General features: G+C 47.9%; 1 protein-coding gene across 1 annotated transcript; it reads right to left on the bottom strand.

Moving 5' to 3' along the window:
• Positions 1-3,345: 3,345 nt before the first annotated feature.
• Positions 3,346-7,001, bottom strand: LOC148133994 (putative G protein-coupled receptor 139). The gene is made up of 2 exons (XM_087985711.1): positions 6,680-7,001; positions 3,346-4,247 (listed from the first exon to the last, which is right to left on the bottom strand). Exons 1-2 carry the CDS (start codon positions 6,999-7,001, stop codon positions 3,346-3,348), a joined length of 1,224 nt encoding a protein of 407 aa, XP_087841837.1.
• Positions 7,002-16,580: the final 9,579 nt, after the last annotated feature.

Genomic DNA, 16,580 nt, shown 5'->3' with positions numbered 1-16,580 from the left:
AATCACCACAGTGTGGAAGTAGGCCATTTGGCCCATCAGGTCCATACTGGCCCTCTGGAGAACACGCCCACCTCTTCCCACCTCCTCATCCTGTCCCTGTAAACCTGCATTTCATCATCATCGAAGCCCGACACTGTGGAAACAGCCCATTTGGCCCATCAGGTCCATACTGGCCCCCTGAAGACCGTTCATATCTCGTCCCACCTCCTCATCCTGTCCCTGTAACCCTGCGTTTCATCATCATAGATCGCCGAAGCCCGACAGGGCAGATACGCACCATTTTGCCCAACAAGTGCAGTTCTGGTCTCCTTCCGATCGGAAAGATGTTGGAAGTCTTTTCTGAACCCTTTCAAGTGTCACCAGGATGTTGCCAGGGTTGGAGGGTCTGAGCTACAGGGAGAGGCTGAACAGGCTGGGGCTGTTTTCCCTGGAGTGTCGGATACTGAGGGGTGACCTTATAGAGGTTTATAAAATCATGAGGGGGCATCGATAGGGTAAATAGGCAAAGTCTTTTCCCTGGGGTGGGGGAGTCCAGAACTAGAGGGGCATAGGTTTAGGGGGAGAGGGGAAAGATATAAAAGGGACCTAAGGGGTGACTTTTTCACCCAGAGGGTGGTACGTGTGTGGAATGAGCTGCCAGAGGATGTGGTGGGGGCTGCTACAATTACAGCATTTAAGAGGCATTTGGATGGGTGTATGAATAGGAAGGGTTTGGAGGGATACAGGCCGGGTGCTGGGATATCTGGTTGGCATGGACGGGTTGGGCCAAAGGGTCTGTTTCCGTGCTGTACATCTCTGTGACTGTATGATTAAGTTTACACCGACGGTCCAAATAGAGTCCCACCGAAACTCATTCCCCACCTACATTTCCCTATCTACACATCCCTGAACACTATGGGGTAATTTAGCATGGCCAATCCACCCTAACCTACACATCCCTGAACACTATGGGGTAATTTAGCATGGCCAATCCACCCTAACCTGCACATCCCTGAACACTATGGGGTAATTTAGCATGGCCAATCCACCCTAACCTACACATCCCTGAACACTATGGGGTAATTTAGCATGGCCAATCCACCCTAACCTACACATCCCTGAACACTATGGGGTAATATAGCATAGCCAATCCACCCTAACCTGCACATCCCTGAACACTATGGGGTAATTTAGCATGGCCAATCCACCCTAACCTGCACATCCCTGAGCACTATGGGATAATTTAGCATGGCCAATCCACCCTAACCTACACATCCCTGAACACTATGGGGTAATTTAGCATGGCCAATCCACCCTAACCTACACATCCCTGAACACTATGGGGTAATTTAGCACGGCCAATCCACCCTATCCTACACATCCCTGAACACTATGGGGTAATTTAGCACGGCCAATCCACCCTAACCTACACATCCCTGAACACTATGGGGTAATTTAGCATGGCCAATCCACCTTAACCTACACATCCCTGAACACTATGGGGTAATTTAGCATGGCCAATCCTCCCTAACCTGCACATCCCTGAACACTATGGGGTAATTTAGCACGGCCAATCCACCCTAACCTGCACATCCCTGAACACTATGGGGTAATTTAGCACGGCCAATCCACCCTAACCTGCACATCCCTGAACACTATGGGGTAATTTAGCACGGCCAATCCACCCTAACCTGCACATCCCTGAACACTATGGGGTAATTTAGCACGGCCAATCCACCCTATCCTACACATCCCTGAACACTATGGGGTAATTTAGCACGGCCAATCCACCCTAACCTACACATCCCTGAACACTATGGGGTAATTTAGCATGGCCAATCCACCCTAACCTACACATCCCTGAACACTATGGGGTAATTTAGCATGGCCAATCCACCCTAACCTACACATCCCTAAACACTATGGGGTAATTTAGCACGGCCAATCCACCCTATCCTACACATCCCTGAACACTATGGGGTAATTTAGCATGGCCAATCCACCCTAACCTACACATCCCTGAACACTATGGGGTAATTTAGCATGGCCAATCCACCTTAACCTACACATCCCTGAACACTATGGGGTAATTTAGCACGGCTAATCCACCCTAACCTTCACATCCCTGAACACTATGGGGTAATTTAGCATGGCCAATCCACCCTAACCTACACATCCCTGAACACTATGGGGTAATTTAGCATGGCCAATCCACCCTAACCTACACATCCCTGAACACTATGGGGTAATTTAGCATGGCCAATCCACCCTAACCTACACATCCCTGAACAGTGTGGGGTAATTTAGCTTGGCCAATCCACCCTAACCTACACATCCCTGAACACTATGGGTAATTTAGCATAGCCAATCCACCCTAACCTACACATCCCTGAACACTATGGGGTAATTTAGCACGGCCAATCCACCCTAACCTACACATCTTTGGACTGTGGGAGGAAACTGCAGCACCCTGAGGAAACCACACAGACACGGGGAGAATGTGCAAACCTCACACAGACAGTCGCCCCGAGGCTGGAATCGAAACTGGGTCCTTGGTTCTGTGAAGCAGGAGGGCTAATCCACCCAGCTTGTCCATCCCTTGTCCAGGGAGATTGAGGATGAATTTCAGGGACACGGCCCTGAGGACAAGAAACAAACGCGATGAAAGATATTTATTGAGACAGTGAGAGGGGACGGTGGGAGCATTCAAGGTTTTTGCCAGAAGGTAAAGAATCATCCAATAGAGAGTTCCAACTATCCATCAGAGTGTGATTGTAGAGGGGGGTGGTGGGTCAATAGTGAGGATTGATGTTAGGGAGGGAGGGAGGTGTGACCCGATCCCTCCAAGTGTGAATGTTCTGAATCTCAATTATCTGTCAGAATATTAGAGATGGACATTGATAGATCTGTCTCTGCCATGGCCATTCCGTATACATTTAGGGACACCACATTTTGCATGAAACTGGATCACAATCGTTATGAGGTGAACGGCAAGGATGAGAAATACACAGTGAGACCACTGATGGGGATGATGGCAATATTATCAATTGTACCAGTGATGGATTGATATTGAGGCACCTGTGTTTGTTTCAGATTTCCAGCATCTCCACGACTTCTTTTTCATTGAAGCGGTTCACCAAACCTTTTCCCCTGCCATAGCCAGTGTGCTTGCGGCTTTGTTACAATAGGGACAGACACTGTTGCAGTCTGTCAGACACTGTCCTGCTGCTCTGTCTTGACATGACAACCCGTAACATCCTCACTCTGATACAAGAGTGATTGCACGCTCCAGTTGACAAACTCCACCCTTGGAGTGTTACTGCTCCCACTTAGGGAAACGTTGGGAGTCTCTCCCTCATTCTGTTCTCAGACATCCACAGACTGACGAATTCGAGCAAAGGGATATTTCAGCATGTCCTTCAGCTGCTCTCTGAACTTAGTCTGGGTCACGGCATAAATGATAGTGTTTGTGCAGCAACTCAGGAGTTGCAACATGAAGCCCCAATCCAGCACAAAATCATCTAGATACATGAATTCATATCCCAGATCGTCCAAACGGGTCCATATGGAATACATCATCAGTACTGACCATAACAGAATGAAATTGGCTGAGATAACAAACAGCAAAATAATTGATTTCCTTCGACTCTCCATTTCTGAGTCTTTGGCGTTCTTGTCCCTGTTGTGAGCCCGGAGTCTCCTGCGGGCTCTGCTGGTCACTAAAATGTATCTGACTGTCAAAATATTGAGCAGCAGAACCAAGACAAATGGGAGACATGGGGTTATAATGTGATGGAGGAGCTCGATTGTCACCCAGAATAGCGATTCTAGTATTGCCAGAGAATAGTTACAAAACCACGGGAGGTTCAACAATCTATAATCTTCTGTGAACATAAAATACCAGAAAAGGTTCTTTAAACAGCTCACCGCAGTCACTGTTCCGAGAATGATAGCTGCTGTTCTTGGAGTGCAATATCTGGTTTTCACTTTCTGCCAACAAATGGCCACAAATCGATCAAAGGTAAAAGTGACAGTGAACCAGACAGAACAGTCTGTAGCTGCATAAAGCAGGACAGCGTGGATATTACACAAGGGGGTGGACTTCAAGAAGATAAAATGTTCCTCAAAAACAATGGGGATGTGTCTCAGTATCAGGTCAAAGATAATAACAAGGAGATCTGCCACTGCCATGGCCACCAGGTAACAGGTGATACATTTCGAGAGACCACACTTTCCATGGGCCAGGATTGCAATCGCCACTATGTTAACTGTGAGGACCGGAAAATGGAGATTGACATTACATGTTGGATTTGGGGCACAGTTCTCATTTTTGCCTGAGATAGAGACTAGGATTGGAAGGGCACAGCTGTCAAGAGTGTCAGCAGGGCTGCAAGCGATGACAGAGGCCAGGGCTGGTCAGGTCTCAGATGGAATTGAGAAACAAGAACCAGAATTTTGAAAACAAGGCAATGGTGGACAGGCAGTCAGTGCAGGCCAGAGAGCACACGGAGAGCACAAGGTAGAGAGACACAGATGTTCAGTGAACAGACCCGGAGTAAGTTTCAAAAAATGTTCGCCAATAAAACCTGACGGGGGACACTGGGGAAGGGAACGAAAATGCAGCCTGCACCATTTTATTGTCTTCAGGTCGTTCAGAAAATGACCGCCGAGACTCTCAAGGGCTGCAAAATTACAGCCAGGCAGGGAACATGGAGGGAAATATATTCACTTTCTTTAGGGAATTAGACAAATACTTAAAGGGAATAATTTGCGGGAACATAATAAATGGACATGGGATTGGGATGAAGTAGGAGTGGGTAGTCCATGAGGGATTCAATGATGAGGTGCTAAAAGACCATGAATGAATGTAGTTCCCTGATGTGCAGCTGAGGACACCCTTATAGCAACAGTTAAGTGGCCATTCAGCGCACAGTATTGGAAGCAGTAGAGATTAGATTAGATTCCCGACAGTTTGGAAACAGGCCCTTCGGCCCAGCATGTCCACACTGACCCTCCAAAGAGGAACCCACCCAGATCCCTACCCTACACATCCCTGAACACTATGGGGTAATTTAGCATGGCCAATCCACCCTAACCTGCACATCCCTGAACACTATGGGGTAATTTAGCATAGCCAATCCACCCTAACCTACACATCCCTGAACACTATGGGGTAATTTAGCATGGCCAATCCACCCTAACCTGCACATCCCTGAACACTATGGGGTAATTTAGCATAGCCAATCCACCCTAACCGACACATCCCTGAACACTATGGGGTAATTTAGCATGGCCAATCCACCCTAACCTACACATCCCTGAACACTATGGGGTAATTTAGCATAGCCAATCCACCCTAACCTACACATCCCTGAACACTATGGGTAATTTAGCATGGCCAATCCACCCTAACCTGCACATCCCTGAACACTATGGGGTAATTTAGCACGGCCAATCCACCCTAACCTACACATTCCTGAACACTATGGGGTAATTTAACATGGCCAATCCACCCTAGCCTACACATCCCTGAGCACTATGGGTAATTTAGCATGGCCAATCCACCCTTACCTACACATCCCTGAACATTATGGGTAATTTAGCATGGCCAATCCACCCTAACCTACACATCCCTGAATACTATGGGTAATTTACCCAATCCACCCTAACCTACACATCCCTGAACACGATGGGTAATTTAGCATGGCCAATCCTCCCTAACCTGCACATCCCTGAGCACTATGAGGCAATTTAACATGACCAATCCACCCTAACCTACACATCCCTGAGCACTATGGGTAATTTAGCATGGCCAATCCACCCTAACCTGCACATCCCTGAACACTATGGGGTAATTTAGCATGGCCAATCCACCCTAACCTACACATCCCTGAACACTATGGGGTAATTTAGCATGACCAATCCACCCTAACCTACACATCCCTGAACACTATGGGGTAATTTACCATGGCCAACCCACCCTAACCTACACATCCCTGAACACTATGGGTAATTTAGCATGGCCAATCCACCCTAACCTACACATCCCTGAACACTATGGGGTAATTTACCATGGCCAACCCACCCTAACCTACACATCCCTGAACACTATGGGGTAATTTAGCATGGCCAACCCACTCTAACCGACACATCCCTGAACACTATGGGGTAATTTAGCATGGCCAATCCACCCTAACCTACACATCCCTGAACACTATGGGGTAATTTAACATGGCCAATCCACCCTAACCTACACATCTTTGGACTGTGGGAGGAAACCAAAGCACTTGGAGCAAGCCCACACAGACACGGGGAAAATGTGCCAACTCCACGCAGACAGTCACCCCGAGGCTGGATTTGAACCCTGGTCCCTGGTACTGTGAGGCAGTAGTGCTAACCACTGAGCTACCGTGTCACCCTTAGGGGCGAGGGTGAAGATAGCTGACACCGTGGAGACAAGATCAGAAGTGCGGAGGGATATTGGGCAAAAAAAAGATAACAAGAATTCCAAACTATCTGTGGGATCAGACATGGAGGAGAGCGGAGATGATGGACAGGGAATTGCAGTGCGATAGGTGGTAGGTGTTGTGACTGACTGACCCTGGAAAGAGTGACATTATCCCCTGGACATTGAGTTGGTAACAGCAGAGAGGTGATTAGACATGGTTTATGGAACTAATAACGGGATATAGATACTTACCGGGGACCCCAACAATAGCCAGGATGGGATAGTAACCGGCTTGAATAACTACAAGCACGAACTGGATTCGTGATTCCAAGGTGACCCAATCCACTGAAAGCCAATCCAGACTCTCAGATAAACCCCTGTCCATTGCTACAACCTTCTGATCTCCTCTCGTCAGATTCTCACACACTGTTGGAAGGTTCCAATCCATTGTTCCCAGGTTCCGTTTGACTGTAGGAAGGTTCCAATCCATTGTTCCCAGGTTCCGTTTGACTGTAGGAAGGTTCCAATCCATTGTTCCCAGGTTCTGTTTGACTGTTGTAAGGTTCCAATCCATTGTTCCCAGGTTCTGTTTGACTGTTGTAAGGTTCCAATCCACTGCTCCCAGGTTCTGACCCCGTGCTGTAAGATTTCACAGATCCTGTGCTAGATTTCACAGATCCTGTTCTCTCCTCTCTGGGTCCCTCTGGAAACATCGATACCTGCTTGTGCCGACAGGGATATTCCCGGCTAACATTATGCGATGTTTCTTTTAAAAAGCTTCTTTTTAAATTTAGAATGTGGAAACCCTCCAGTGACACTCCAGTAATGTCCAGGGAGACTGACATTAACTACGGTCACTGAACAAATAACTTCGCTTACCTCATCTTGCTGGGGGAGTTGGAATCCAATTAAAAACAAAATCTGGAATTCAGGATGGAATCAAGGAGCCATTGCAAGATTGGAATCGATGGGTAACCGGGGGCAAAATCTCCACTGATGGGGGTCAGACCTGGCACATTGGAAGATGGTTGTGGTTTGTTGGAGGCTCAGACATCTCAGCTCCAGGACATCTCTGCAGGAGTTCCTCAGGATAGTGTCCTAGGTCCCAACCAGCTTCAGCTGCTTCATCAATGACCTCCGCTCCATCATAAGGTCAGACGGGGGGATGGTCACCGCTGACTACACAACATTCAGTCCCATTTGTGACTCCTCAGATGCTGAAGCAGTCCATGTTCAAATGTAACAAGATCTGGACAATATCCAGGCTTGGGCTGACAAATGGCAAGTAACATGTACACCGTACAAATGCCAGGCTATGACCATCATCAATAAGAGACCATCTCACCACCGCCCCTCGACGTTCAATGGTGTTCCCATCACTGAATCCCCCCAATATCAACATCCTGGGGGTGCCCATTGACCACGTACTCAGTTGGACTCACCACAGACACACTGACTGTGGGAGTAGGTCAGAGGCTGGGAACCCTGCAGCGAGTAACTCCCACCCTGACTCCCCCAAAGCCTGTCCCACCATCTACAAGGCCCAGGGCAGGAGTGTGAGGGAATATTCCCCACTTGCCCCTGGATGGGGGCAGCTCCAACAACACTCAAGAAGCTTGACCCCATCCAGGGAGAAAGCAGCAGCCCCCCCCCCCCCCCCCCCGCGGAATTAGCCCCACACCCACAAACATCCCCTCCCTCCCCGCCCCACACCAACGCTCAGTAGCAGCAGTGTGTACCATCTACAAGATGCCCCGCAGAGATTCACCAAAGATCCTCAGACAGTACCTTCCAAACCCCACGGCCACTTCCATCCAGGAGGACAAGGGGCAGCAGGTACATGGGAACACCAGCCCCTTCCCTGCAAGTTCCCCTCTGAGCCCCTCCCCATCCCGACTCGGAAATATATCACTGTCCCTTCAGTGTGGCTGGGTCCGAATCCTGGAATTCCCTCCCTCAGGGGCGTTGTGGGTCCACCCAGAGCACATGGACTGCAGCGGGTCAACAAGGCAGCTCACCCCCACCTTCTCAAGGGGGGGGGGGGGGCAACTAAGGACGGGGCAGTAAATGCTCGTTTAGACCACATCCCATGAATTTATTTCCCCAAAATTAAAGCGAATAACTCCTTTAACTACACTCTCTCCTGGCACAATCCCACAAGCAAATAACAATGACAGCTTTTAACAAGAGGTGAGAGATACAGAGAAGGAGATAGCCCCACCACCCACTTTACAAAACCCAGAAATGAAATGGTCTCTGATGGAGAATTGAATGAACTCAAACAGAAAACATTTGATTGGTGGACGCTAATACAAGATGCTGGGGCAAGGGGACCTTCCTGTTGGATTCGATAAGTGAATGAGCCCCACAGTTTGCAATGTAATTTTATTGATTAGAATGTCCATCATTGAAGAAACTGTTGGGTATTTCCTGCTCGGAGCCTGAAGACCGGACGTACAAACCAAGGTACACATTGGGAGGGACTTTGCAGGATTCCCCACGTGCTGACTCTGTGGGAACTGCTCGGAATATCTGACCTTCTGATGGACAAGTTCCCCGCTCTCCAAGCCGGAATCTCGGACCATCTGAGCGAGAGGCTTCAGAGAATCCTGATTCCTGGATTGGACTGTGGCCGGGGAAAGGCGAGGGAGAAAGGAATCTGGATCATCTCTTGGGATAATATACAGCCGACAGCAATGCCCCTAGAAATCACACACACACTGACCTCCCAACTCACTGAGCGGACTCTCCCCAACAGTAAAAGGTGTTTGAGTCCCATCCAGTGGCTCTCTCATGACTGAGGGAACAACTGGTGGTCTTTCATCTGAGGGTCACCAAGCCTCAGGGGAGGGCACAGGTTGGGAAGGAAGGACGTTCAGGGTAACTTCAGTCGGTGCGGGAATTGAACCCATTCTGATAGTGACTCTCTGCCTCACAAATCAGCTGTCCAGCCAACTGAGCTTCCCTGATATCCCCCACAACTGAATCTAGTGGCCTGCCAGTCCATCACCCATGGTGACTAACCCATCCTATCTGAACCCCCTGGTATGTGTCAGCCTAATGCTGTATCGGTGAAGCTTATGTTCCAATGACCCACAACAAACTCTCTTTCAGGTTAAAACAAGGGCTTTATTCATGCATTCAGAGCAGGAATGATTGTCACAACAGTCACGCACAGACACACTCTCACACACACAGACAGACATATACACAGACACACACTCACACACACATACACACAGACAGACACACACACACACACACTCTCACACACAGACACACTCGCACTCACACACACATATACACAGACATACACACACATCTACACAGACACACACACACATCTACACAGACACACACACACACACACAGAGACACACACACACACACACTCTCACACACAGACACACTCTCACACACAGACACACTCTCACACACAGACACACTCACACACAGACACATATACACAGACATACACACACATCTACACAGACACACACACACACATCTACACAGACACACACTCACACACATCTACACAGACACACACTCACACACACATCTACACAGACACACACTCACACACACAGAGACACACACACACACACACTCTCACACACAGACACACTCTCACACACAGACACACTCACACACAGACAAATATACACAGACATACACACACATCTACACAGACACACACACACACATCTACACAGACACACACTCACACACACATCTACACAGACACACTCGCACTCACACACACATATACACAGACATACACACACACACATCTACACAGACATACACACACACACACACATCTACACAGACATACACACACACACACATCTACACAGACATACACACACACACATCTACACAGACATACACACACACATCTACACAGACACACACACATCTACACAGACACACACACATCTACACAGGCGCACACACACACATCTACACAGGCGCACACACACACATATACACAGGCGCACACACACACATATACACAGGCGCACACACACATATACACAGGCGCACACACACATATACACAGGCGCACACACAGATATACACATACACTCACACACTCACAAACACATCTACACAGACACACACACACACACACATCTACACAGACACACACTCACACACACATCTACACAGACACACACACATCTACACAGACACACACACATCTACACAGACACACACACACACATACACATCTACACAGACACACACACACATCTACACAGACACACACACACACACATCTACACAGACACACACACACATCTACACAGACACACACACACATCTACACAGACACACACACATCTACACAGACACACACACACACACACATCTACACAGACACACACACATCTACACAGACACACACACACCTACACAGACACACACACACACATATACACAGGCACACACACACACACATATACACAGGCACACACACACACATATACACAGGCGCACGCACACACATATACACAGGCGCACGCACACACATATACACAGGCGCACGTACACACATATACACAGGCGCACGTACACACATATACACAATATACACACAGATATACACATACACTCACACACTCACAAACATAGTCACACACACACACGCAAACACATACTCTCTCTCACACCTGCACAGACACAAACACAGACAGATACACAAACACACACATACTCAAACAGACACATACAGACAGACATGCAGATACACACATTATCACACACTCAGAAACAGATACCCAAAGACACACACTCTCACACAGCTACACACGATTGTGCACACACACATACACACACATGCAGACACATACACACGAATGCACACACTCACACACACAAAGATGCATAAACATATGCACACAAAAACAAACACACACATGCACAGACATGCAGACACACATGTGAACACACACACACAGACATGCAGACATACACACAAACACACACATTCATACACCCACAGATATGCAGACACATTCTTTCACACACACATTCTCACACACACACACAACACACAGACAGAAAAATGCTTAAACATACCCACTTTCACACACACAGAAACACATACAGAGACATGCAGGCGCATATACGCACGAACACACACACACAGACACATACACACACAGACAGAAAGACACATAAACACACATACCAACACACAACACAGACATGCAGTCATACAGACACATAAACACACTCCCCCTCACACACACACAAGACATAAATACACAGACATACAGTTGAGCTTTGCCACTAACGGTAACAGGATGCGGTTGGTTTCTGTCTCTACGTTCTGGACCACAGAGATAAGTCTCAACTGCACCCTGTTACCATAGAGACAGAGCCCAACTGCACCCAGTTACCATAGAGACAGAACTCAACTGTGCCCTCCGGGTGCTCCGGTTTCCTCCCACGGTCCAAAGATGTGTAGGTTAGGGAGAATTGGCCATGCTAAATTACCCCACAGTGTTCAGGGATGTGCAGGTTAGGGTGGATTGGCCAAGCTAAATTACCCCATAGTGCTCAGGGATGTGTAGGTTAGGGTGGATTGGCCATGCTAAATTACCTATAGTGTTCAGGGATGTGTAGGTTAGGGTGGATTGGCCATGCTAAATTACCCATAGTGCTCAGCGATGTGTAGGTTTGGGTGGATTGGCCATGCTAAATTACCCATAGTGTTCAGTGATGTGTAGGTTAGGGTGGATTGGCCATGCTAAATTACCCCATAGTGTTCAGGGATGTGTAGGTTAGGGTGGATTGGCCATGCTAAATTACCCCAAAGTGTTCAGGGATGTGTAGGTTAGGGTGGATTGGCCATGCTAAATTACCCCATAGTGTTCAGGGATGTGTAGGTTTGGGTGGATTGGCCATGCTAAATTACCCCATAGTGCTCAGGGATGTGCAGGTTAGGGTGGATTGGCCATGCTAAATTACCCATAGTGCTCAGGGATGTGCAGGTTAGGGTGGATTGGCCATGCTAAATTACCCCATAGTGTTCAGGGATGTGTGGGTTAGGGTGGATTGGCCATGCTAAATTACCCCATAGTGTTCAGGGATGTGAAGGTTAGGGTGGATTGGCCATGCTAAATTACCCCATAGTGTTCAGGGATGTGTAGGATAGGGTGGATTGGCCCTGCTAAATTACCCCATAGTGTTCAGGGATGTGTAGGTTAGGGTGGATTGGCCCTGCTAAATTACCCCATAGTGTTCAGGGATGTGTAGGTTAGGGTGGATTGGCCATGCTAAATTACCCCATAGTGTTCAGGGATGTGTAGGTTTGGGTGGATTGGCCATGCTAAATTACCCCATAGTGTTCAGGGATGTGTAGGTTAGGGTGGATTGGCCATGCTAAATTACCCCATAGTGTTCAGGGATGTGTAGGTTTGGGTGGATTGGCCATACTAAATTACCCCATAGTGTTCAGGGATGTGAAGGTTAGGGTGGATTGGCCATGCTAAATTACCCCATAGTGTTCAGGGATGTGGAGGTTTGGGTGGATTGGCCATGCTAAATTAACCCATAGTGTCCAGGGATGTGCAGGTTAGGGTGGATTGGCCATGCTAAATTACCCCATAGTGTTCAGGGATGTGAAGGTTAGGGTGGATTGGCCATGCTAAATTACCCATAGTGCTCAGGGATGTGCAGGTTAGGGTGGATTGGCCATGCTAAATTACCCATAGTGCTCAGGGATGTGCAGGTTAGGGTGGATTGGCCATGCTCAATTACCCCATAGTGCTCAGGGATGTGCAGGTTAGGGTGGATTAGCCGTGCTAAATTACCCCATAGTGTTCAGGAATGTGTAGGTTAGGGTAGATTGACCATGCTAAATTACCCCATAGTGTTCAGGGATGTGTAGGTTGGGGTGGATTGGCCATGCTAAATTACCCCATAGTGTTCAGGGATGTGTAGGTTAGGGTGGATTGACCATGCTAAATTACACCATAGTGTTCAGGGATGTGTAGGTTCGGGTGGATAAGCCGTGCTAAATTACGCCATAGTGTTCAGGGATGTGTAGGTTAAGGTGGATTCGCCATGCTAAATTACCCCATAGTGTTCAGGGATGTGTAGGTTAGGGTGGATTGGCCATGCTAAATTACCCCATAGTGTTCAGGGATGTGTAGGTTAGGGTGGATTGGCCATGCTAAATTACACCATAGTGTTCAGGGATGGGCAGGTTAGGGTGGGTTGGCCATGCTAAATTACCCATAGTGTTCAGGAATGTGTGGGTTATGGTGGATTGGCCATGCTAAATTACTCCATAGTGTTCAGGGATGTGCAGGTTAGGGTGGATTGGCCATGCTAAATTACCCATAGTGTTCAGGGATGTGTAGGTTAGGGTGGATTGGCCATGCTAAATTACCCATAGTGTTCAGGGATGTGCAGGTTAGGGTGGATTGGCCATGCTAAATTACCCCATAGTGTTCAGGGATGTGTAGGTTAGTGTGGATTGGCCATGCTAAATTACCCCATAGTGTTCAGGGATGTGCAGGTTAGGGTGGATTGGCCATGCTAAATTACCCCATAGTGTTCAGGGATGTGTAGGTTAGTGTGGATTGGCCATGCTAAATTACCCCATAGTGCTCAGGGATGTGTAGGTTAGGGTGGATTGGCCATGCTAAATTTCCCCATAGTGTTCAGTGATGGGCAGGTTAGGGTGGGTTGGCCATGCTAAATTACCCCATAGTGTTCAGGGATGTGTAGGTTAAGGTGGATTCGCCATGCTAAATTACCCCATAGTGTTCAGGGATGTGTAGGTTAGGGTGGATTACCCATTCTAAATTACCCCATAGTGTTCAGGGATGTGTAGATTAGCGCGGATTAGCCGTGCTAAATTACCCCATAGTGTTCAGGAATGTGCAGGTTAGGGTGGATTGACCATGCTAAATTACCCATAGTGTTCAGGGATGTGTAGGTTTGGGTGGATTGGCCATGCTAAATTACCCATAGTGCTCAGGGATGTGCAGGCTGGGTGTATTGGCCATGCTAAATTACCCCATAGTGTTCAGGGATGTGTAGGTTAGGGTGGATTGGCCATGCTAAATTACCCATAGTGCTCAGCGATGTGTAGGTTTGGGTGGATTGGCCATGCTAAATTACCCATAGTGTTCAGTGATGTGTAGGTTTGGGTGGGTTGGCCATGCTAAATTACCCATAGTGTTCAGGGATGTGTAGTTTAGGGCTGATTGGCCATGCTAAATTACCCATAGTGCTCTGGGATGTGCAGGCTGGGTGTATTGGCCATGCTAAATTACCCCATAGTGTTCAGGGATGTGTAGGTTAGGGTGGATTGGCCATGCTAAATTACCCATAGTGCTCAGCGATGTGTAGGTTTGGGTGGATTGGCCATGCTAAATTACCCATAGTGTTCAGTGATGTGTAGGTTAGGGTGGATTGGCCATGCTAAATTACCCCATAGTGTTCAGGGATGTGTAGGTTAGGGTGGATTGGCCATGCTAAATTACCCCAAAGTGTTCAGGGATGTGTAGGTTAGGGTGGATTGGCCATGCTAAATTACCCCATAGTGTTCAGGGATGTGTAGGTTTGGGTGGATTGGCCATGCTAAATTACCCCATAGTGCTCAGGGATGTGCAGGTTAGGGTGGATTGGCCATGCTAAATTACCCATAGTGCTCAGGGATGTGCAGGTTAGGGTGGATTGGCCATGCTAAATTACCCCATAGTGTTCAGGGATGTTTGGGTTAGGGTGGATTGGCCATGCTAAATTACCCCATAGTGTTCAGGGATGTGAAGGTTAGGGTGGATTGGCCATGCTAAATTACCCCATAGTGTTCAGGGATGTGTAGGATAGGGTGGATTGGCCCTGCTAAATTACCCCATAGTGTTCAGGGATGTGTAGGTTAGGGTGGATTGGCCCTGCTAAATTACCCCATAGTGTTCAGGGATGTGTAGGTTTGGGTGGATTGGCCATGCTAAATTACCCCATAGTGTTCAGGGATGTGTAGGTTTGGGTGGATTGGCCATGCTAAATTACCCCACAGTGTTCAGGGATGTGTAGGTTAGGGTGGATTGGCCATGCTAAATTACCCCATAGTGTTCAGGGATGTGTAGGTTTGGGTGGATTGGCCATGCTAAATTACCCCATAGTCTTCAGGGATGTGAAGGTTAGGGTGGATTGGCCATGCTAAATTACCCCATAGTGTTCAGGGATGTGGAGGTTTGGGTGGATTGGCCATGCTAAATTACCCCATAGAGTTCAGGGATGTGTAGGTTAGGGTGGATTGGCCATGCTAAATTACCCCATAGTGTTCAGGGATGTGAAGGTTAGGGTGGATTGGCCATGCTAAATTACCCATAGTGCTCAGGGATGTGCAGGTTAGGGTGGATTGGCCATGCTAAATTACCCATAGTGCTCAGGGATGTGCAGGTTAGGGTGGATTGGCCATGCTCAATTACCCCATAGTGTTCAGGGATGTGTAGGTTTGGGTGGATTGGCCATGCTAAATTACCCCATAGTGCTCAGGGATGTGCAGGTTAGGGTGGATTAGCCGTGCTAAATTACCCCATAGTGTTCAGCAATGTGTAGGTTAGGGTAGATTGACCATGCTAAATTACCCCATAGTGTTCAGGGATGTGTAGGTTGGGGTGGATTGGCCATGCTAAATTACCCCATAGTGTTCAGGGATGTGTAGGTTAGGGTGGATTGACCATGCTAAATTACACCATAGTGTTCAGGGATGTGTAGGTTAGGGTGGATAAGCCGTGCTAAATTACGCCATAGTGTTCAGGGATGTGTAGGTTAAGGTGGATTCGCCATGCTAAATTACCCCATAGTGTTCAGGGATGTGTAGGTTAGGGTGGATTGGCCATGCTAAATTACCCCATAGTGTTCAGGGATGTGCAGGTTAGGGTGGATTGGCCATGCTAAATTACACCATAGTGTTCAGGGATGGGCAGGTTAGGGTGGGTTGGCCATGCTAAATTACCCATAGTGTTCAGGGATGTGCAGGTTAGGGTGGATTGGCCATGCTAAATTACCCCATAGTGTTCAGGGATGTGTAGGTTAGTGTGGATTGGCCATGCTAAATTACCCAGAGTGTTCAGGGATGTGTAGGTTAGGGTGGATTGGCCATGCTAAATTTCCCCAT

The sequence above is a fragment of the Chiloscyllium plagiosum genome, unplaced genomic scaffold, assembly GCF_037043375.1.
Source record: "Chiloscyllium plagiosum isolate Xiang-an unplaced genomic scaffold, Cpla_swu_hap1 HiC_scaffold_139, whole genome shotgun sequence".
Lineage (NCBI taxonomy): Eukaryota > Metazoa > Chordata > Chondrichthyes > Orectolobiformes > Hemiscylliidae > Chiloscyllium > Chiloscyllium plagiosum.
The sequence above is the reverse complement of the archived record's forward strand: the minus strand, read 5'-3'. Positions and strand labels throughout refer to the sequence as shown.

Coding starts and splice junctions, on each gene's coding strand:
- LOC148133994 (XM_087985711.1), bottom strand. CDS start 7,001: ATGGATTGGAACCTTACAACAGTCAAACAGAACCTGGGAACAATGGAT. Junction 4,248..6,679: donor GGCTATTGTTGGGGTCCCCG/GTAAGTATCTAT, acceptor CGGTCCTCACAG/TTAACATAGTGGCGATTGCA.